Source organism: Salmo salar, chromosome 10 (assembly GCF_965601325.2).
Source record: "Salmo salar chromosome 10, fSalSal1, whole genome shotgun sequence".
NCBI classification, from domain to species: Eukaryota; Metazoa; Chordata; class Actinopteri; order Salmoniformes; family Salmonidae; genus Salmo; species Salmo salar.
This window is the reverse complement of record NC_138300.1, coordinates 125,485,097-125,510,000: the sequence shown is the minus strand read 5'-3', so window position 1 is coordinate 125,510,000 and position 24,904 is coordinate 125,485,097. Positions and strand designations below refer to the sequence as shown.

Here is a 24,904-nt window from a genome sequence, read left to right as displayed (position 1 = left end):
AGGTAGGGACAGACAATATGGTGAAGCAGCAGGTATACAGGTAGAGACAGACAATATGGTGAAGCAGCAGGTATAGAGGTAGAGACAGACAATATGGTGAAGCAGCAGGTATACAGGTAGAGACAGACAATATGGTGAAGCAGCAGGTATACAGGTAGAGACAGACAATATGGTGAAGCAGCAGGTATACAGGTAGATACAGACAATATGGTGAAGCAGCAGGTATACAGGTAGGGACAGACAATATGGTGAAGCAGCAGGTATACAGGTAGAGACAGACAATATGGTGAAGCAGCAGGTATAGAGGTAGAGACAGACAATATGGTGAAGCAGCAGGTATACAGGTAGAGACAGACAATATGGTGAAGCAGCAGGTATACAGGTAGAGACAGACAATATGGTGAAGCAGCAGGTATACAGGTAGAGACAGACAATATGGTGAAGCAGCAGGTATACAGGTAGAGACAGACAATATGGTGAAGCAGCAGGTATACAGGTAGAGACAGACAATATGGTGAAGCAGCAGGTATACAGGTAGAGACAGACAATATGGTGAAGCAGCAGGTATACAGGTAGAGACAGACAATATGGTGAAGCAGCAGGTATACAGGTAGAGACAGACAATATGGTGAAGCACAACCCAAATCCAATCTACAGGGAGCATGTGGAAACAAAAGAACTGATCACAGATACAATAGGAATGCAATAGATTTCCAGTGCTATTGATTGTTATTGATTGTCTGTTGGTTGTGTATTGATTGTCTATTGGTTGCTATTGATTGTTATTGATTGTCTGTTGGTTGTGTATTGATTGTTATTGGTTGTGTATTGGTTGTGTATTGATTGTTATTGGTTGTGTATTGATTGTTATTGGTTGTGTATTGATTGTCTATTGGTTGCTATTGATTGTTATTGATTGTTATTGGTTGTGTATTGATTGTTATTGGTTGTGTATTGATTGTCTGTTGGTTGCTATTGATTGTTATTGATTGTCTGTTTGTTGTGTATTGATTGCTGTTGGTTATCTATTGATTGCTATTGGTTGTGTATTGATTGCTATTGGTTATCTATCATCTATAACCTAAAACAAAGCATTGTATAAGTTACCAGTCTCTGGGCTGGTGTCTATCCCCACGCTGGAAGCAAACTCAGGCTTGTACTGATAATGAACCAGCCTCATCTGACTGATCCGCTTCAGGTTGTCTGTAGTGTTTACCTACACACACACACACACACACACACACACACACACACACACACACACACACACACACACACACACACACACACACACACACACACACACACACACACACAGAGAGAGGATGACAATATGTATGGATGTTACTATGGAGCTACACACTGAACATTTAGAACATACGTAACATACAGAACACATAAAACACACAGAACATATAGAACATACAGAATGTATAGAACATACAGAACATATAGAACATACAGAATGTATAGAACATACAGAACATATAGAACATACAGAACATATAGAACATATAGAACATATAGAACATATAGAACATACAGAATGTATAGAACATACAGAACACACAGAACACACAGAACATACAGAACACATAGAACATACAGAACATACAGAACATACAGAACACACAGAACACACAGAACACACAGAACATACAGAACATATAGAACTACAGAACACACAGAACACACAGAACACACAGAACATACAGAACATACAGAACACACAGAACATATAGAACATACAGAACACACAGAACATATAGAACACACAGAACATATAGAACATATAGAACATACAGAACATACAGAACATATAGAACATACAGAACATACAGAACATATAGAACATACAGAACATACAGAACATACAGAACATATAGAACATACAGAACATACAGAACATATAGAACATACAGAACATACAGAACATACAGAACACATAGAACACATAGAACATACAGAACATACAGAACATACAGAACATACAGAACATACAGAACATATAGAACATACAGAACATACAGAACATATAGAACATACAGAACATACAGAACATACAGAACATACAGAACATACAGAACATATAGAACATACAGAACATACAGAACATACAGAACATATAGAACATATAGAACATACAGAACATACAGAACATACAGAACACATAGAACATATAGAACATACAGAACATACAGAACATACAGAACATACAGAACATATAGAACATATAGAACATATAGAACATACAGAACATATAGAACATATAGAACATACAGAACATATAGAACATACAGAACATACAGAACATATAGAACATATAGAACATATAGAACACACAGAACATATAGAACATATAGAACATACAGAACATATATAACATATAGAACATATAGAATATACAGAACATATAGAACATATAGAACATACAGAACATACAGAACATATAGAACACACAGAACATATAGAACATACAGAACATACAGAACACACAGAACACACAGAACACATAGAACATACAGAACACACAGAACACACAGAACATACAGAACATATAGAACATACAGAACATACAGAACATACAGAACATACAGAACATATAGAACATATAGAACATACAGAACATACAGAACATATAGAACATACAGAACATATAGAACATACAGAACATATAGAACATATAGAACATACAGAACATACAGAACATACAGAACATACAGAACATACAGAACATATAGAACATATAGAACATATAGAACATACAGAACATACAGAACATACAGAACATATAGAACATACAGAACATACAGAACATATAGAACATACAGAACATATAGAACATACAGAACATACAGAACATATAGAACATACAGAACATATAGAACATACAGAACATACAGAACATATAGAACACATAGAACATACAGAACATATAGAACATACAGAATATACAGAACATATAGAACATATAGAACATACAGAACATACAGAACATATAGAACATACAGAACATACAGAACATATAGAACATACAGAACATATAGAACATACAGAACATACAGAACATACAGAACATATAGAACATACAGAACATATAGAACATATAGAACACACAGAACACACAGAACACATAGAACATACAGAACATATAGAACATACAGAACATACAGAACATACAGAACATACAGAACATATAGAACACACAGAACATACAGAACATATAGAACATATAGAACATATAGAACATACAGAACATACAGAACATACAGAACATATAGAACACACAGAACACACAGAACATACAGAACATATAGAACATATAGAACATATAGAACATATAGAACACACAGAACATATAGAACATACAGAACATACAGAACATACAGAACATACAGAACATATAGAACACACAGAACATACAGAACATATAGAACACACAGAACACACAGAACATACAGAACATATAGAACATATAGAACATATAGAACATACAGAACATACAGAACATACAGAACATATAGAACACACAGAACACACAGAACATACAGAACATATAGAACATATAGAACATATAGAACATATAGAACACACAGAACATATAGAACATATAGAACATACAGAACACATAGAACATATAGAACATACAGAACATACAGAACATACAGAACATACAGAACATACAGAACATATAGAACATATAGAACATATAGAACACACAGAACATATAGAACATACAGAACATACAGAACATACAGAACACATAGAACATACAGAACATACAGAACATATAGAACACACAGAACATATAGAACATACAGAACATATAGAACATATAGAACATATAGAACATACAGAACATACAGAACATACAGAACATATAGAACACACAGAACATATAGAACATACAGAACATATAGAACACATAGAACATACAGGACATATAGAACATACAGCTACAGTTCGATGGCTGTATGGTTTCAGGACATATAGAACATACAGCTACAGTTCGATGGCTGTATGGTTTCAGGACATATAGAACATACAGCTACAGTTCGATGGCTGTATGGTTTCAGGACATATAGAACATACAGCTACAGTTCGATGGCTGTATGGTTTCAGGACATATAGAACATACAGCTACAGTTCGATGGCTGTATGGTTTCAGGACATATAGAACATACAGCTACAGTTCGATGGCTGTATGGTTTCAGGACATATAGAACATACAGCTACAGTTCGATGGCTGTATGGTTTCAGGACATATAGAACATACAGCTACAGTTCGATGGCTGTATGGTTTCAGGACATATAGAACATACATCTACAGTTCGATGGCTGTATGGTTTCAGGACATATAGAACATACAGCTACAGTTCGATGGCTGTATGGTTTCAGGACATATAGAACATACAGCTACAGTTCGATGGCTGTATGGTTTCAGGACATATAGAACATACAGCTACAGTTCGATGGCTGTATGGTTTCAGGACGTATAGAACATACAGCTACAGTTCGATGGCTGTATGGTTTCAGGACGTATAGAACATACAGCTACAGTTCGATGGCTGTATGGTTTCAGGACGTATAGAACATACAGCTACAGTTCGATGGCTGTATGGTTTCAGGACATATAGAACATACAGCTACAGTTCGATGGCTGTATGGTTTCAGGACATATAGAACATACAGCTACAGTTCGATGGCTGTATGGTTTCAGGACGTATAGAACATACAGCTACAGTTCGATGGCTGTATGGTTTCAGGACATATAGAACATACAGCTACAGTTCGATGGCTGTATGGTTTCAGGACATATAGAACATACAGCTACAGTTCGATGGCTGTATGGTTTCAGGACATATAGAACATACAGCTACAGTTCGATGGCTGTATGGTTTCAGGACATATAGAACATACAGCTACAGTTCGATGGCTGTATGGTTTCAGGACGTATAGAACATACAGCTACAGTTCGATGGCTGTATGGTTTCAGGACATATAGAACATACAGCTACAGTTCGATGGCTGTATGGTTTCAGGACATATAGAACATACAGCTACAGTTCGATGGCTGTATGGTTTCAGGACAATGAACAGTATCCTGCCCTCCTCCCAGTACCCAATATTTTATAGCCCAAATAAAAACCAATTCTCTCAGGGAATATTTGCATCATGATCGAGCATGCATTTTCATAACTACACAAACACGTGCAGAGCACACACCACGTACTCCCCCCTCACCTCGTGGACGTTCTCTTTAGCCCGTATATCGGAGGGGTGCACCAGTGAGCCCATGACCTTCAGGTTACCATGGATGACCATGGCCTCGTCTGGCCGGTCGGTGTTGATGCCGACCCGGCCGTGGTGGTACACTGAGTCAGGTAGCTGGCCGCGCTGCCACAACACCTCACTGTCACTCTCAAACTGACCAGGGTTAGACGCCTGGAAACCCAGAGAGGGAGGGACAGACAACACAGAGATATTTAGACTGGGAAATTGTAGAGTTGAGGGGAGCTATAAAAGATGATTTGAGTGACATACATAATTACAGGTCCTGGATTCCTCTTCTGTTTGCAGTGCTACATTTTACATTTACATTTTAGTCATTTAGCAGACGCACTTATCCAGAGCGACTGCATACATTTCATTTCATACATTTTTTTTCTGTGCTGGCCCCCCGTGGGAATCGAACCCACAACCCTGGCGTAGCAAACACCATGCTCTACCAACTGAGCTACAGGGAGTACTACACCGAGTAGCTTCCTAAACAAGCTGATCTGGATGGAATTCGTAAGAGCCTCAACAGAAATCTAAAAACCATGATTTATTATTATACTTACAGAATAAAGAATGTAGATCATAACAGATACGGATGGGTCTCTTTACATTTACAGTCAGTAAGGAAACTAAAATTCCAATTTTGGAATCATGAGCACAATTTCAGTTTATTTGCTGCTAGGTAAATACTGAGATAGATCAGAGGACAGACACGGCCAGACTGACAGAGGTTACTGAGATAGATCAGAGGACAGACACGGTCAGACTGACAGAGGTTACTGAGATAGATCAGAGGAGGACAGACGGTCAGACGGCCAGACTGACAGAGGTTACTGAGATAGATCAGAGGAGGACAGACACGGCCAGACTGACAGAGGTTACTGAGATAGATCAGAGGACAGACAGACACGGCCAGACTGACAGAGGTTACTGAGATAGATCAGAGGACAGACACGGCCAGACTGACAGAGGTTACTGAGATAGATCAGAGGACAGACACGGCCAGACTGACAGAGGTTACTGAGATAGATCAGAGGAGGACAGACACGGCCAGACTGACAGAGGTTACTGAGATAGATCAGAGGACAGACAGACACGGCCAGACTGACAGAGGTTACTGAGATAGATCAGAGGAGGACAGACACGGCCAGACTGACAGAGGTTACTGAGATAGATCAGAGGACAGACACGGCCAGACTGACAGAGGTTACTGAGATAGATCAGAGGACAGACACGGCCAGACTGACAGAGGTTACTGAGATAGATCAGAGGACAGACACGGCCAGACTGACAGAGGTTACTGAGATAGATCAGAGGACAGACACGGCCAGACTGACAGAGGTTACTGAGATAGATCAGAGGACAGACACGGCCAGACTGACAGAGGTTACTGAGATAGATCAGAGGAGGACAGACACGGCCAGACTGACAGAGGTTACTGAGATAGATCAGAGGACAGACACGGCCAGACTGACAGAGGTTACTGAGATAGATCAGAGGACAGACACGGCCAGACTGACAGAGGTTACTGAGATAGATCAGAGGACAGACACGGCCAGACTGACAGAGGTTACTGAGATAGATCAGAGGACAGACACGGCCAGACTGACAGAGGTTACTGAGATAGATCAGAGGACAGACAGACACGGCCAGACTGACAGAGGTTATTGAGATAGATCAGAGGACAGACACGGCCAGACTGACAGAGGTTACTGAGATAGATCAGAGGAGGACAGACACGGCCAGACTGACAGAGGTTACTGAGATAGATCAGAGGACAGACAGACACGGCCAGACTGACAGAGGTTACTGAGATAGATCAGAGGACAGACACGGCCAGACTGACAGAGGTTACTGAGATAGATCAGAGGAGGACAGACACGGCCAGACTGACAGAGGTTACTGAGATAGATCAGAGGACAGACACGGCCAGACTGACAGAGGTTACTGAGATAGATCAGAGGACAGACACGGCCAGACTGACAGAGGTTACTGAGATAGATCAGAGGACAGACACGGCCAGACTGACAGAGGTTACTGAGATAGATCAGAGGACAGACACGGCCAGACTGACAGAGGTTACTGAGATAGATCAGAGGACAGACACGGTCAGACTGACAGAGGTTACTGAGATAGATCAGAGGAGGACAGACGGTCAGACGGCCAGACTGACAGAGGTTACCCTGACGATGATCCTCTCGGACACCTGCGCGGCCACCGTGAAGCTCTGACTGTGGGCCTGGGCCTGCAACGCTACCACCAACATGAAGTACCTGCGAAGCAAAACAATTCAAAACAATTCATCACAGATTTGTGTCTTTGTATTTCTATTAAATGTATTTGACTGCCAAAAAGTAAAGTAAACACACTTTAAAGGGCAATCTGGGATTCAAACAATAAGTTCAAAAAGGGTAATTGTTCGATCCCAGATTGCCTCTTGTACCTTCCGGTTACTAGTCCAACGCTCTAACCACTAGGCTACCTGCCCCTTTAGCTGTGACTATATTGACGATATAGCACTGGTATTGCTGTATGCTATAGTACCTCTGATCAGGGTTGGGTTTGCCTTTCTTCCTCATGTTATTGGCTGTGGTCTCACTGAAGTGTAGTCGTCCCACTGTTACCTTGGTAACCTGCTCCGGGGGCAGTGTCACCCTGAAAACAGACACATGACACTTTAACCCTTTATAGACAGTAGACCTTCTCCACTTAACCCTTTATATACAGTATTTACCTTTTCTACTTGCCTTAACCCCTGAGGTAGAGTATTTTCCTCCCTCTGTGATGGACCTATTTACGTTTGAGTAATTTAGCAGATGCTCTTAACCAGAGGGATCACAATCATTCTCTAACTAATGACAAATCAGTGCAAGAAGACTGAGACTCACAGAACTGGTATGAAGGGTCTCTCTACTCACAGTACTGGTATGAAGGGTCTCTACTCACAGTACTGGTATGAAGGGTTTCTCTACTCACAGTACTGGTTTGAAGGGTCTCTACTCACAGTACTGGTATGAAGGGTCTCTCTACTCACAGTACTGGTATGAAGGGTCTCTACTCACAGTACTGGTTTGAAGGGTCTCTCTACTCACAGTACTGGTATGAAGGGTCTCTCTACTCACAGTACTGGTATGAAGGGTCTCTCTACTCACAGTACTGGTATGAAGGGTCTCTCTACTCACAGTACTGGTATGAAGGGTCTCTCTACTCACAGTACTGGTTTGAAGGGTCTCTCTACTCACAGTACTGGTATGAAGGGTCTCTCTACTCACAGTACTGGTATGAAGGGTCTCTCTACTCACAGTACTGGTATGAAGGGTCTCTCTACTCACAGTACTGGTATGAAGGGTCTCTCTACTCACAGTACTGGTATGAAGGATCTCTACTCACAGTACTGGTATGAAGGGTCTCTACTCACAGTACTGGTATGAAGGGTCTCTCTACTCACAGTACTGGTATGAAGGGTCTCTACTCACAGTACTGGTATGAAGGGTCTCTACTCACAGTACTGGTTTGAAGGGTCTCTACTCACAGTACTGGTATGAAGGGTCTATCTACTCACAGTACTGGTATGAAGGGTCTCTCTACTCACAGTACTGGTATGAAGGGTCTCTCTACTCACAGTACTGGTTTGAAGGGTCTCTCTACTCACAGTACTGGTATGAAGGGTCTCTACTCACAGTACTGGTATGAAGGGTCTCTACTCACAGTACTGGTATGAAGGGTCTCTCTACTCACAGTACTGGTATGAAGGGTCTCTACTCACAGTACTGGTATGAAGGGTCTCTCTACTCACAGTACTGGTTTGAAGGGTCTCTCCTCACAGTGCTGGTATGAAGAGTCTCTACTCACAGTACTGGTATGAAGGGTCTCTCTACTCACAGTACTGGTATGAAGGGTCTCTCTACTCACAGTACTGGTATGAAGGGTCTCTACTCACAGTACTGGTATGAAGGATCTCTACTTACAGTACTGGTATGAAGGGTCTCTCTACTCACAGTACTGGTATGAAGGGTCTCTCTACTCACAGTACTGGTATGAAGGGTCTCTACTCACAGTACTGGTATGAAGGGTCTCTACTCACAGTACTGGTATGAAGGATCTCTACTCACAGTACTGGTATGAATGGTCTCTCTACTCACAGTACTGGTATGAAGGGTCTCTCTACTCACAGTACTGGTATGAAGGGTCTCTACTCACAGTACTGGTATGAAGGATCTCTACTCACAGTACTGGTTTGAAGGGTCTCTCTACTCACAGTACTGGTATGAAGGATCTCTACTCACAGTACTGGTATGAAGGGTCTCTCTACTCACAGTACTGGTATGAAGGGTCTCTCTACTCACAGTACTGGTATGAAGGGTCTCTCTACTCACAGTACTGGTATGAAGGGTCTCTACTCACAGTACTGGTATGAAGGATCTCTACTCACAGTACTGGTATGAAGGGTCTCTCTACTCACAGTACTGGTATGAAGGGTCTCTCTACTCACAGTACTGGTATGAAGGGTCTCTACTCACAGTACTGGTATGAAGGATCTCTACTCACAGTACTGGTTTGAAGGGTCTCTCTACTCACAGTACTGGTATGAAGGATCTCTACTCACAGTACTGGTATGAAGGGTCTCTCTACTCACAGTACTGGTATGAAGGGTCTCTCTACTCACAGTACTGGTATGAAGGGTCTCTCCTCACAGTACTGGTTTGAAGGGTCTCTACTCACAGTACTGGTTTGAAGGGTCTCTACTCACAGTACTGGTATGAAGGATCTCTCCTCACAGTACTGGTTTGAAGGGTCTCTCTACTCACAGTGCTGGTTTGAAGGGTCTCTCTACTCACAGTACTGGTATGAAGGGTCTCTCTACTCACAGTACTGGTTTGAAGGGTCTCTCTACTCACAGTACTGGTATGAAGGATCTCTACTCACAGTACTGGTTTGAAGGGTCTCTTGCTGCGGTCTGACTGGGACTGCTCCACGTTGATGGACTGGTTCATGGCTTCCAGCTGGGAGATAACACAGGAGAGGGTTCGGTCAGTTGATGAAAGAAAGTAGCGTTACATTAAATCAAACCCTGGCCCCTTCGTCCTGTAGCTCGGAAGGGATTATCTTACACCTACAGGAAGGACATCAGCTATTAGGTAAAAGCTAGGGGATGATTAGGCATTCACAAAGTGGATCACCTCTCCTCCCTCACCTTAACCCCATTGAGTTTGAGATAGAAGCAGTCGATTGGCTGGAGGCCATCGCTGGTCTTGATGTACTTGGGATCTCCCAGCATGCCGCAGTACACGGTGACCTGGAAGTGATTTTTCTTCTGACATACGAAGGCGTCGTCCGCCAGGGAGAAGTTAAAACCTTTATCAGCGTCGACGCGATAGGTGGGCATTGGGCTAGAGAGGGAGGGAGAGATGGAAAGAGGGATAGATGGATGGACAGAGAATTCTATAAGGGTTTGTCAATATTTTCATAGAAGTTCATCGTATTGTACGTTTTCTACAATTGTACTTGCACTCCTTGAGCTAAATATGGAGGATTGGATGAAAAGAGAGGTTCACATTTGCCTGGCTACCCAAACTCCTTGCTCCGGCCAATGAGTCTGGATCTGAGTACCTCCCTGACGATTTCTAGAACACAAACACATTCTAACAATTCTGATTGGTCCAATACAACGATGGGTTGAGCAAGAACCAGAACACACGTGGGTAAAGTGGTGTTTTGAAAATGTGTCATTGGCTTTGATACTCCTGATTGGTTAGAGGCAAGGTACCCTTCCCTCCGCCCAGTACCCTGCCCTCCGCCCAGTACCCTGCCCTCCGCCCAGTACCCTGCCCTCCGCCCAGTACCCTGCCCTCCGCCCAGTATCCTGCCCTGCTGCCCAGTATCCTGCCCTCCGCCCAGTACCCTGCCCTACGTCCAGTATCCTGCCCTCAGCCCAGTACCCTGCCCTCCGCCCGGGTACCCTGCCCTCCGCCCAGTACCCTGCCCTCCGCCCAGTACCCTGCCCTCCGCCCAGTACCCTGCCCCGCCAGTATCCTGCCCTCCGCCCAGTACCCTGCCCTCCGCCCGGGTACCCTGCCCTCCGCCCAGTACCCTGCCCAGTATCCTGCCCTCCGCCCAGTACCCTGCCCTCCTCCCAGTACCCTGCCCTCCGCCCAGTACCCTGCCCTCCGCCCAGTACCCTGCCCTCCGCCCAGACCCTGCCCAGTATCCTGCCCTCCTCCCAGTACCCTGCCCTCCGCCCAGTATCCTGCCCTCCGCCCAGTATCCTGCCCTCTGCCCAGTACCCTGCCCTCCTCCCAGTACCCTGCCCTCCTCCCAGTACCCTGCCCTCTGCCCAGTACCCTGCCCTCCCCCCAGTACCCTGCCCTCTGCCCAGTATCCTGCCCTCCTCCCAGTACCCTGCCCTCCGCCCAGTATCCTGTCCTCCGCCCAGTACCCTGCCCTCTGCCCAGTACCCTGCCCTCCTCCCAGTACCCTGCCCTCTGCCCAGTACCCTGCCCTCCGCCCAGTACCCTGCCCTCTGCCCAGTATCCTGCCCTCCGCCCAGTACCCTGCCCAGTACCCTGCCCTCTGCCCAGTACCCTGCCCTCTGCCCAGTATCCTGCCCTCCGCCCAGTACCCTGCCCAGTACCCTGCCCTCTGCCCAGTACCCTGCCCTCTGCCCAGTACCCTGCCCTCTGCCCAGTACCCTGCCCCCTGCCCAGTATCGTACTCTCCCCATCAGTCACTGTCACTAGCCAGCTACCACTGAGTACTCTACCCTGCACATTAGGGACTGCTGCCCTATGTACATAGAAATTGAACACTGGCCACTTTTATAATGTTTACATACTATTTATATATCTACTGCTGTGCTAAATGTTAGATCATGAATTTGTTTATGATTGTGTTCTTGTTGACATTTACTGCATTGATTGATAGGAACATAAGCATTTCAATACACACGCCATAACACCTGCTAAACTGTGTACGCGACTAATTAAATTGGATTTGATTTGAATAGATTCATCAATAGATTCATCAATAGATTCATCAATAGATTCGTCAATAGATTCGTCAATAGATTCATCAATAGATTCATCAATAGGTTCCTCAATAGGTTCATCAATAGGTTCATCAATAGATTCATCAATAGATTCATCAAGGTCACGCCGTTCATCAATAGATTCATCAATAGATTCATCAATAGGCCCATGGTCACGTCACATAGCGTCTGGTCCTCAATAGGTTCATCAATAGATTCCTCAATAGATTAATCTACACTACCGGTCAAAAGTTTTAGAACACCTACTCATTAAAGGGTTTTTCTTTATTTTTACTATTTTCTACATTGTAGAATAATATTGAAGACATCAAAACTATGAAATAACACATATGGAATCATGTAGTAACCAAAAAAGTGTTAAACAAATCAAAATATATTTTATATTTGAGATTCTTCAAATAGCCACCCTTTGCCTTGATGACAGCTTTGCACACTCTTGGCATTGTTGAAGACCTTACAGACTCCACTATAGTTCATGAGTCATGTTGAAGACCTTAGTCTCCACTATAGTTTATGAGTCATGTGGAAGACCTTACAGTCTCCACTATAGTTTATGAGTCATGTGGAAGACCTTACAGTCTCCACTATAGTTTATGAGTCATGTTGAAGACCTTAGTCTCCACTATAGTTTATGAGTCATGTTGAAGACCTTACAGACTCCACTATAGTTTATGAGTCATGTTGAAGACCTTAGTCTCCACTATAGTTTATGAGTCATGTTGAAGACCTTACAGACTCCACTATAGTTTATGAGTCATGTTGAAGACCTTACAGTCTCCACTATAGTTTATGAGTCATGTTGAAGACCTTAGTCTCCACTATAGTTTATGAGTCATGTTGAAGACCTTACAGACTCCACTATAGTTTATGAGTCATGTTGAAGACCTTACAGACTCCGTTATAGTTTATGAGTCATGTTGAAGACCTTACAGACTCCACTATAGTTTATGAGTCATGTTGAAGACCTTACAGACTCCCACTATAGTTTATGAGTCATGTTGAAGACCTTACAGACTCCACTATAGTTTATGAGTCATGTTGAAGACCTTACAGACTCCACTATAGTTTATGAGTCATGTTGAAGACCTTACAGACTCCACTATAGTTTATGAGTCATGTTGAAGACCTTACAGTCTCCACTATAGTTTATGAGTCATGTTGAAGACCTTAGTCTCCACTATAGTTTATGAGTCATGTTGAAGCCCTTACAGACTCCACTATAGTTTATGAGTCATGTTGAAGCCCTTACAGACTCCACTATAGTTTATGAGTCATGTTGAAGACCTTAGTCTCCACTGTAGTTTATGAGTCATGTTGAAGACCTTACAGACTCCATTATAGTTTATGAGTCATGTTGAAGACCTTAGTCTCCACTATAGTTTATGAGTCATGTTGAAGACCTTACAGACTCCACTATAGTTTATGAGTCATGTTGAAGACCTTACAGACTCCACTATAGTTTATGAGTCATGTTGAAGACCTTAGTCTCCACTATAGTTTATGAGTCATGTTGAAGACATTAGTCTCCACTATAGTTTATGAGTCATGTTGAAGACCTTACAGACTCCACTATAGTTTATGAGTCATGTTGAAGCCCTTACAGACTCCACTATAGTTTATGAGTCATGTTGAAGACCTTAGTCTCCACTATAGTTTATGAGTCATGTTGAAGACCTTAGTCTCCACTATAGTTTATGAGTCATGTTGAAGACCTTACAGACTCCACTATAGTTTATGAGTCATGTTGAAGACCTTACAGTCTCCACTATAGTTTATGAGTCATGTTGAAGACCTTAGTCTCCACTATAGTTTATGAGTCATGTTGAAGACCTTACAGACTCCACTATAGTTTATGAGTCATGTTGAAGCCCTTACAGACTCCACTATAGTTTATGAGTCATGTTGAAGACCTTAGTCTCCACTATAGTTTATGAGTCATGTTGAAGACCTTACAGTCTCCACTATAGTTTATGAGTCATGTTGAAGACCTTAGTCTCCACTATAGTTTATGAGTCATGTTGAAGACCTTAGTCTCCACTATAGTTTATGAGTCATGTTGAAGACCTTACAGACTCCACTATAGTTTATGAGTCATGTTGAAGACCTTACAGACTCCACTATAGTTTATGAGTCATGTTGAAGACCTTACAGACTCCGTTATAGTTTATGAGTCATGTTGAAGACCTTACAGTCTCCACTATAGTTTATGAGTCATGTTGAAGACGTTACAGACTCCACTATAGTTTATGAGTCATGTTGAAGACCTTAGTCTCCACTATAGTTTATGAGTCATGTTGAAGCCCTTACAGACTCCACTATAGTTTATGAGTCATGTTGAAGCCCTTACAGACTCCACTATAGTTTATGAGTCATGTTGAAGACCTTAGTCTCCACTGTAGTTTATGAGTCATGTTGAAGACCTTACAGACTCCACTATAGTTTATGAGTCATGTTGAAGACCTTAGTCTCCACTATAGTTTATGAGTCATGTTGAAGACCTTACAGACTCCACTATAGTTTATGAGTCATGTTGAAGACCTTACAGACTCCACTATAGTTTATGAGTCATGTTGAAGACCTTAGTCTCCACTATAGTTTATGAGTCATGTTGAAGACATTAGTCTCCACTATAGTTTATGAGTCATGTTGAAGACATTACAGACTCCACTATAGTTTATGAGTCATGTTGAAGCCATTACAGACTCCACTATAGTTTATGAGTCATGTTGAAGACCTTAGTCTCCACTATAGTTTATGAGTCATGTTGAAGACCTTAGTCTCCACTATAGTTTATGAGTCATGTTGAAGACCTTACAGACTCCACTATAGTTTATGAGTCATGTTGAAGACCTTACAGTCTCCACTATAGTTTATGAGTCATGTTGAAGACCTTACGTCTCCCACTATAGTTTATGAGTCATGTTGAAGACCTTACAGACTCCACTATAGTTTATGAGTCATGTTGAAGACCTTACAGACTCCGTTATAGTTTATGAGTCATGTTGAAGACCTTAGTCTCCACTATAGTTTATGAGTCATGTTGAAGACCTTACAGTCTCCACTATAGTTTATGAGTCATGTTGAAGACCTTACAGACTCCACTATAGTTTATGAGTCATGTTGAAGACCTTACAGACTCCACTATAGTTTATGAGTCATGTTGAAGACCTTACAGACTCCACTATAGTTTATGAGTCATGTTGAAGACCTTACAGACTCCACTATAGTTTATGAGTCATGTTGAAGACCTTACAGACTCCACTATAGTTTATGAGTCATGTTGAAGACCTTACAGACTCCACTATAGTTTATGAGTCATGTTGAAGACCTTAGTCTCCACTATAGTTTATGAGTCATGTTGAAGACCTTACAGTCTCCACTATAGTTTATGAGTCATGTTGAAGACCTTACAGACTCCACTATAGTTTATGAGTCATGTTGAAGACCTTACAGTCTCCACTATAGTTTATGAGTCATGTTGAAGACCTTACAGACTCCACTATAGTTTATGAGTCATGTTGAAGACCTTACAGACTCCACTATAGTTTATGAGTCATGTTGAAGACCTTAGTCTCCACTATAGTTTATGAGTCATGTTGAAGACCTTACAGACTCCACTATAGTTTATGAGTCATGTTGAAGACCTTACAGTCTCCACTATAGTTTATGAGTCATGTTGAAGACCTTACAGACTCCACTATAGTTTATGAGTCATGTTGAAGACCTTACAGACTCCACTATAGTTTATGAGTCATGTTGAAGACCTTACAGACTCCACTATAGTTTATGAGTCATGTTGAAGACCTTACAGACTCCACTATAGTTTATGAGTCATGTTGAAGACCTTACAGACTCCACTATAGTTTATGAGTCATGTTGAAGACCTTAGTCTCCACTATAGTTTATGAGTCATGTTGAAGACCTTAGTCAAAGAGTATTCCTAATCATGTTACACTCCATATATTTCATCAAGATTATGTTTTAAACGTGAGAGAACCAGCTAAGATGAGCCACCTGTTTGTTGATGACAATATCCTAATGGTATGTACTACGCACCACCAACCACTTATCCCTCTCTTCTCAGAATTCCCAGTTCAGCATAGCAATGTCCACAAGTAGGTGTTGGTACATTTATCCTCCCCTCCTCTCTGTCTTCACCCTCCTCCATCCCCTCCCCTTCCCTTGTTATCTACCTCCGTCTCCTCCCGTCATACTCTTTCGTAACCGAAACCCTGCTCTTACTCACTCCCCCGCATCACTCACGTCCAAGGAATCTTTAAAACGGTCCTTCTCTGGATCATTCTGTTCTCCCCTCTCCTTCCTGTATACCACCCTCTTCTCTCACCCTCTTCTTCTCACTCTCTCTCTCTCTCTCTCTCCCGCCCCTCTATTTCTCTCTCCCCCCTCCCTTTCCCCACTCTCTCTCTCTCCCCCCCTCTCTCTCTCCCTCCCCTCTCTTTCTCTCTCTCTCTCTCTCTCTCTCTCCCCCCTTTCCCCACTCTCTCTCTCTCTCTCTCTCTCTCTCTCTCTCCCTCCCCTCTCTTTCTCTCTCTCTCCACCCTCCCTTTCCCCACTGTCTCTCTCCCCCTCCTCTCCCTTCCCCCTCTCTCTCCTCTCTCTTTCCCTCCTCTCTGTCTCTCTCTCTCCCCCCTCCCTATTTCCACTCTCTCTCTCTCTCCCCTCTCTCTATTCCCCCCCCCCCTCTCTCTCATGTTCTCTCTCTCTGCTTTATAAATTATATCCTTGTCAATATCTTCTTTCTCATGAAAACAACAGCATAGCCGGTAGCCTACGAATTAATCAAAGAGCAAAAGGGTTTAAGTCAAGTTAAGCGTGCAGAGAGACACCTACAGCTCTTTGCAGTTGACGTCGTACAGCGGCGTCCACTTGTTCTGCTGGTGCGGCTGCCATTTTATGCACTGGTAGTTAGGGTCCAGGTAGGAGTTATCAGCATCCGCCATCAAACCTGGGCCAGAAACAATGTCTACTGGGTAAGGGGGAAACACAAGATCACATGTTAATCTGCACATTGTTATGTATTTTATTCAAAATAAATGCATGAGCTGATGAACAACCCAAAATATTTGTAGGCGCTGACTAACAGAGAGTAAATATATATATATATAAAATAGGTCACACACTCTACATACTGTAATGGGTAAACTTATCCATCATAACAGTCATAACCATCATAACATTTTACATTTTTGTCATTTAGCAGACGCTCTTATCCAGAGCGACTTACAGTAGTGAATGCATACATTTCATACATTTGTTTCTTTTTTTCTTTCCGTACTGGTCCCCCGTGGGAATCGAACCCACAACCCTGGCGTTGCAAACACCATGCTCTACCAACTGAGCCACAGGGGACCACATATCATAACCATCATAACCATCATAACATCATACCCATCATAACCATCATAACCACCATAACCATCATAACCACCATAACCATCATAACCATGATAACATCATAACCATCATAACCATCATAACCATCATAACCATCATAACCATCATAACATCATAACCATCATAACCACCATAACCATCATAACCATCATAACATCATAACCATCATAACCATCATAACATCATAACCATCATAACCATGATAACATCATAACCATCATAACCATCATAACCATCATAACATCATAACCATCATAACCACCATAACCATCATAACCATCATAACATCATAACCATCATAACCACCATAACCATCATAACCATCATAACCATCATATCATAACCATCATAACCATGATAACCATCATAACCATCATACCCATAATAACCATCATAACCATCATAACCATCATAACCACCATAACCATCATAACTGTTATGATGGTTATGGTGGTTATGATGGTTATGATGGTTATGATGGTTATTATGGGTATGATGGTTATGATGGTTATCATGGTTATGATGGTTATGATATGATGGTTATGATGGTTATGATGGTTATGGTGGTTATGATGGTTATGATGTATGATGGTTATGATGGTTATGGTGGTTATGATGGTTATGATGTTATGATGGTTATGATGGTTATGATGGTTATGATGGTTATGATGTTATCATGGTTGATGGTTATGATGTTATGATGGTTATGATGGTTATGATGTTATGATGGTTATGATGGTTATGGTGGTTATGATGGTTATGATGTTATGATGGTTATGATGGTTATGATGGTTATGGTGGTTATGATGGTTATGATGGTTATGATGTTATGATGGTTATGATATGATGGTTATGATGTTATGATGGTTATGATGGTTATGATGGTTATGTTATGATGGTTATGATGGTTATCATGGTTATGGTGGTTATGATGGTTATGATGGTTATGATGGTTATGATGGTTATGGTGGTTATGATGGTTATGATGGTTATGATGTTATGATGGTTATGATATGATGGTTATGATGTTATGATGGTTATGATGGTTATGATGGTTATGTTATGATGGTTATGATGGTTATGATGGTTATGATGGTTATGATATGATGGTTATGATGTTATGATGGTTATGATGGTTATGATGGTTATCATGGTTATGATGGTTATGATGGTTATGGTGGTTATGATGGTTATCATGGTTATGATGGTTATGATGGTTATGATATGATGGTTATGATGTTATGATGGTTATGATGGTTATGATGGTTATGTTATGATGGTTATGATGGTTATGATGGTTATGATGTTATGATGGTTATGATGGTTATGATGGTTATGATGTTATGATGGTTATGATGTTATGATGGTTATGATGGTTATGATGGTTATGATGGTTATGATGGTTATGATGTTATCATGGTTATGATGGTTATGATGGTTATGATGGTTATGATGGTTATGATGGTTATGATGGTTATGATGTTATGATGGTTATGATGGTTATGATGGTTATGATGGTTATGGTGGTTATGGTGGTTATGATGGTTATGATGGTTATGATGTTATAATGGTTATGATGGTTATGATGGTTATGATGGTTATGATGGTTATGATGGTTATGATGGTTATGATGTTATGATGGTTATTATGGGTATGATGGCTATGATGGTTATAATGGTTATAATGGTTATGCTTACCAATTACGTTGTTATGAGCATACATAGACTGTGAGTGTCACGCTCAGCCCTAGGAGAGCTGTGTTTTCTCTGTTTAGCTAGGCCAGGGTGTGATAGGTGGGTGGGCATTCTATGTTTTTGTTTTTCTATGTTTTGGCCGGGTATGGTTTCCAATCAGAGGCAGCTGTCTATCGTTGTCTCTGATTGGAAGCCATACTTAAACAGCCTGTTTTTCCCACTTGGTTTTCATGGGTAAATGGCTGTCATTTTGTTTATTTTGTCTAGTTTTCATTAAAATATAACGATGAGCGCTCAACTCGCAGCGCCTCGGTCTCCTCTATATGACGCCCGTTACAGTGTGACTTTCTTTTTTAATTCCCCAACATGTTGCCAAGGCAACGGAACAGGGAAAAGTGGAGGGAGGTCACTGTGACCTGATGTTTCAGAAGAGGAGTATGTCAGTATGTTTTATACCTAAAGGTGTATTTTTGGATTAATGTGTGAGCGCATGCATATGTTGGGATATAAGAATGGGGTAATGGGGGAAAGAGAGAAGGAAAGAGAGAGAGAGAGAGACAGAGAGAAAGAAAGAGAGAGAGAGACAGAGAGAAAGAAAGAGAGAGAGACAGAGAGAGAGAAAGAAAGAGAGAGAGACAGAGAGAGAGAAAGAAAGAGAGAGAGAGACAGAGAGAGAGAAAGAAAGAGAGAGACAGAGAGAAAGAAAGAGAGAGAGACAGAGAGAAAGAAAGAGAGAGAGAGAGACAGAGAGAAAGAAAGAGAGAGAGACAGAGAGAGAGAAAGAGAGAGAGACAGAGAGAAAGAAAGAGAGAGAGACAGAGAGAGAGACAGAAGAAAGAAAGAGAGAGAGCAGAGAGAAAGAAAGAGAGAGAGACAGAGAGAGAGACAGAAAGAAAGAAAGAGAGAGAGAGACAGAGAGAAAGAAAGAGAGAGACAGAGAGAAAGAAAGAGAGAGAGAGACAGAGAGAAAGAAAGAGAGAGAGAGAGACAGAGAGAAAGAAAGAGAGAGAGACAGAGAGAAAGAAAGAGAGAGAGAGAGACAGAGAGAAAGAAAGAGAGAGAGACAAAGAGAAAGAAAGAGAGAGAGACAGAGAGAGAGAAAGAGAGAGAGAGACAGAGAGAGAGAAAGAAGAGAGAGACAGAGAGAAAGAAGAGAGAGAGACAGAGAGAAAGACAGAGAGAGAGAGGCAGAGAGAAAGAAAGAGAGAGAGACAGAGAGAGAGAAGAAAGAGAGAGACAGAGAGAAGAAAGAGAGAGAGCAGAAGAAGAAAGAGAGAGAGACAGAGAGAGAGAAAGAAAGAGAGAGAGAGACAGAGAGAAAGAAAGAGAGAGAGAGACAGAGAGAAAGAAAGAGAGAGAGACAGAGAGAGAGACAGAAAGAAAGAAAGAGAGAGAGCAGAGAGAAAGAAAGAGAGAGAGACAGAGAGAGAGAAAGAGAGAGAGAGACAGAGAGAAAGAAAGATAGAGAGAGGCAGAGAGAGAGAAAGAGAGAGACAGAGAGAAAGAAAGAGAGAGAGGCAGAGAGAAAGAAAGAGAGAGAGAGGCAGAGAGAAAGAAAGAGAGAGAGACAGAGAGAAAGAGAGAGAGACAGAGAGAAAGAAAGAGAGAGAGAGACAGACAAAGATATGCCTGCCTACCTGGCTCTTGTTTGATGATACCTGTGAGGATCTGAGAGTTGAGGGTGCTGTTAGGATCGTCAGAATGTTTCCTCTTCTTCGCCTGGTGGACTGCTATCCCACTGTAAACACACACACACACACACACACACACACACACACACACACACACACACACACACACATACGGAACGTCATCCTGAGATCAAGACTGATCAATGAACTGAAACACGAGATGGAGGGCACCCCTCTCTGCTCCTCCCGAAAACTATTCATCTGCTTCTCTCCTGATCACACCTTCCCTCTCCTCCAGGCTCTATTCCTCCAGCCTCCATTCCTCCCGCCATTCCTCCAGCTTACATTCCTCCCTCCATTCCTCCATCCATTCCTCCCTCCATTCCTCCATCCATTCCTCCCTCCATTCCTCCCTCCATTCCTCCCTCCATTCCTCCAGCTTCCATTCCTCCAGCCTCCATTCCTCCCTCCATTCCTCAGCCTCCATTCCTCCATCCATTCCTCCATCCATTCCTCCCTCCATTCCTCCTCCATTCCTCCATCCATTCCTCCTCCATTCCTCCAGCTTCCATTCCTCCCTCCATTCCTCCCTCCATTCCTCCCTCCATTCCTCCCTCCATTCCTCCTCCATTCCTCCATCCATTCCTCCCTCCATTCCTCCCTCCATTCCTCCATCCCTTCCTCCATCCCTCCATTCCTCCATTCCTCCATCCCTTCCTCCATCCCTCCATTCCTCCATTCCTCCATCCATTCCTCCCTCCATTCCTCCCTCCATTACTCCATCCATTCCTCCATCCATTCCTCCCTCCATTCCTCCCTCCATTCCTCCATCCATTCTTCCCTCCATCCCTCCATCCATTCCTCCCTCCATCCCTCCATCCATTCCTCCCTCCATTCCTCCATCCATTCCTCCATCCATTCCTCCCTCCATTCCTCCATCCATTCTTCCCTCCATCCCTCCATCCATTCCTCCCTCCATCCCTCCATCCATTCCTCCCTCCATTCCTCCCTCCATCCCTCCCTCCATTCCTCCCTCCATCCATCCCTCCATTCCTCCCTCCATTCCTCCAGCCTCCATTCCTCCCTCCATTCCTCCCTCCATGAACCCCCTTCCCCTGCTGAATTGCTGGTGAAGCAATTCATTCCTACCTACCTCCCTCCCTCCATCCCTCCCCCCTACCACCCTCCTTTCATCGCTCCCTTCTACACCCATCACTCACTCACTCACCAAGCCACGGTTGGGGGAACTGCCGTAACTAGTGCAGAATATCAGTATCTATAGTATCTATAGTATCTACAGTATCTACAGTATCTACAGTATCTATAGTATCTACAGTATCTATAGTATCTATAGTATCTACAGTATCTACAGTATCTACAGTATCTATAGTATCTACAGTATATCAGTATCTACAGTATCTACAGTATCTCAGTATCTATAGTATCTACAGTATCTATAATATCTACAGTATCTACAGTATCTACAGTATCTATAGTTAATCCATGCTTTTGTTACTTCTAGGCTGGACTACTGCAATGCTCTACTTTCCGGCTACCCGGATAAAGCACTAAATAAACTTCAGTTAGTGCTAAATACGGCTGCTAGAATCCTGACTAGAACCAAAAAATTTGATCATATTACTCCAGTGTTAGCCTCCCTACACTGGCTTCCTGTTAAGGCAAGGGCTGATTTCAAGGTTTTACTGCTAACCTACAAAGCATTACATGGGCTTGCTCCTACCTATCTTTCCGATTTGGTCCTGCCGTACATACCTACACGTACGCTACGGTCACAAGACGCAGGCCTCCTAATTGTCCCTAGAATTTCTAAGCAAACGGCTGGAGGTAGGGCTTTCTCCTATAGAGCTCCATTTTTATGGAATGGTCTGCCTACCAATGTGAGAGACGCAGACTCAGTCTCAACCTTTAAGTCTTTACTGAAGACTTATCTCTTCAGTAGGTCCTATGATTAAGTATAGTCTGGCCCAGGAGTGTGAAGGTGAACGGAAAGGCTGGAGCAACGAACCGCCCTTGCTGTCTCTGCCTTGCCGGTTCCCCTCTTTCCACTGGGATTCTCTGCCTCTAACCCTTTTACAGAGGCTGAGTCACTGGCCTACTGGTGTTCTTCCATGCCGTCCATGGGAGGGGTGCGTCACTTGAGTGGGTTGAGTCACTGACGTGGTCTTCCTGTCTGGGTTGGCGCCCCCCCCCCCCCTTGGGTTGTGCCATGGCGGAGATCGTTGTGGGCTATACTCGGCCTTGTCTTAGGACGGTAAGTTGGTGGTTGGAGACATCCCTCTAGTGGTGTGGGGGCTGTGCTTTGGCAAAGTGGGTGGGGTTATATCCTGCCTGTTTGGCCCTGTCCGGGGGTATCATCGGATGGGGCCACAGTGTCTTCTGATCCCTCCTGTCTCAGCCTCCAGTATTTATGCTGCAGTAGTTTATGTGTCGGGGGGCTAGGGTCAGTCTGTTACATCTGGAGTATTTCTCTTGTCTTATCCGGTGTCCTGTGTGTATTTAAATATGCTCTCTCTAATTCTCTCTTTCTCTCTTTCTGTCTTTCTCTCGGAGGACCTGAGCCCTAGGACCATGCCTCAGGACTACCTGGTATGATGACTCCTTGCTGTCCCCAGTCCACCTGGCCGTGCTGCTGCTCCAGTTTCAACTGTTCTGCCTGCGGCTATGGAACCCTGACCTGTTCACCGGACGTGCTTGTTGCACCCTCGACAACTACTATGATTATTATTATTTGACCATGCTGGTCATTTATGAACATTTTAACATTTTAACATTTTGACCATGTTCTGTTTTAATATCCACCCTGCACAGCCAGAAGAGGACTGGCCACCCCTCATAGCCTGGTTCCTCTCTAGGTTTCTTCCTAGGTTTTTGGCCTTTCTAGGGAGTTTTTCCTAGGGAGTTTTTCCTAGCCACCGTGCTTCTTTCACATGCTTTGCTTGCTGTTTGGGGTTTTAGGCTGGGTTTCTGTACAGCACTTTGAGAATATCAGCTGATGTACGAAGGGCTATATAAAAATAAATTTGATTTGATTTGATATAGTATCTACAGTATATCAGTATCTACAGTATCTACAGTATCTATAGTATCTATAGTATCTACAGTATCTAAAGTATCTCAGTATCTACAGTATCTACAGTATCTATAGTATCTACAGTATCTATAGTATCTATAGTATCTACAGTATCTATAGTATCTACAGTATCTATAGTATCTACAGTATCTACAGTATCTATAGTATCTATAGTATCTACAGTATCTATAGTATCTACAGTATCTATAGTATCTACAGTATCTATAGTATCTAAAGTATCTATAGTATCTATAGTATCTATAGTATCTACAGTATCTACAGTATCTACAGTATCTATAGTATCTACAGTATCTATAGTATCTACAGTATATCAGTATCTATAGTATCTACAGTATATCAGTATCTATAGTATCTACAATATATCAGTATCTATAGTATCTACAGTATCTACAGTATATCAGTATCTATAGTATCTATAGTATCTCAGTATCTACAGTATATCAGTATCTACAGTATCTACAGTATATCAGTATCTACAGTATCTATAGTATCTACAGTATATCAGTATCTACAGTATATCAGTATCTATAGTATCTAGAGTATCTACAGTATCTATAGTATCTATAGTATCTACAGTATATCAGTATCTATAGTATCTACAGTATCTACAGTATATCAGTATCTACAGTATCTACAGTATCTACAGTATATCAGTATCTACAGTATCTACAGTATCTATAGTATCCATAGTATCTACAGTATATCAGTATCTATAGTATCTACAGTA

The 24,904-nt window shown here is 42.3% G+C and overlaps 1 protein-coding gene and 1 non-coding gene across 3 annotated transcripts in view; both read right to left on the bottom strand.

Moving 5' to 3' along the window:
• The window catches only part of myrf (myelin regulatory factor), a 110,957-nt gene that overhangs the window by 26,359 nt on the left and 59,694 nt on the right, over positions 1 to 24,904 (bottom strand). The window contains exons 6-13 of one of the 2 annotated variants that reach the window (XM_082957477.1): positions 21,072 to 21,172; positions 17,177 to 17,312; positions 10,475 to 10,670; positions 10,207 to 10,283; positions 7,825 to 7,935; positions 7,463 to 7,553; positions 5,245 to 5,445; positions 1,108 to 1,216 (exon numbers count right to left, since the gene is read on the bottom strand). In XM_082957477.1, the coding sequence (XP_082813603.1) occupies positions 1,108 to 1,216; positions 5,245 to 5,445; positions 7,463 to 7,553; positions 7,825 to 7,935; positions 10,207 to 10,283; positions 10,475 to 10,670; positions 17,177 to 17,312; positions 21,072 to 21,172 (1,022 nt within the window). The remainder of the gene's footprint in view (positions 1 to 1,107; positions 1,217 to 5,244; positions 5,446 to 7,462; positions 7,554 to 7,824; positions 7,936 to 10,206; positions 10,284 to 10,474; positions 10,671 to 17,176; positions 17,313 to 21,071; positions 21,173 to 24,904) is intronic. The other variant, XM_082957478.1, reaches the window with a different exon arrangement.
• Positions 17,622 to 17,697, bottom strand: trnaa-ugc (transfer RNA alanine (anticodon UGC)). The gene has a single exon. It is a non-coding gene; the product is annotated as a tRNA-Ala (tRNA).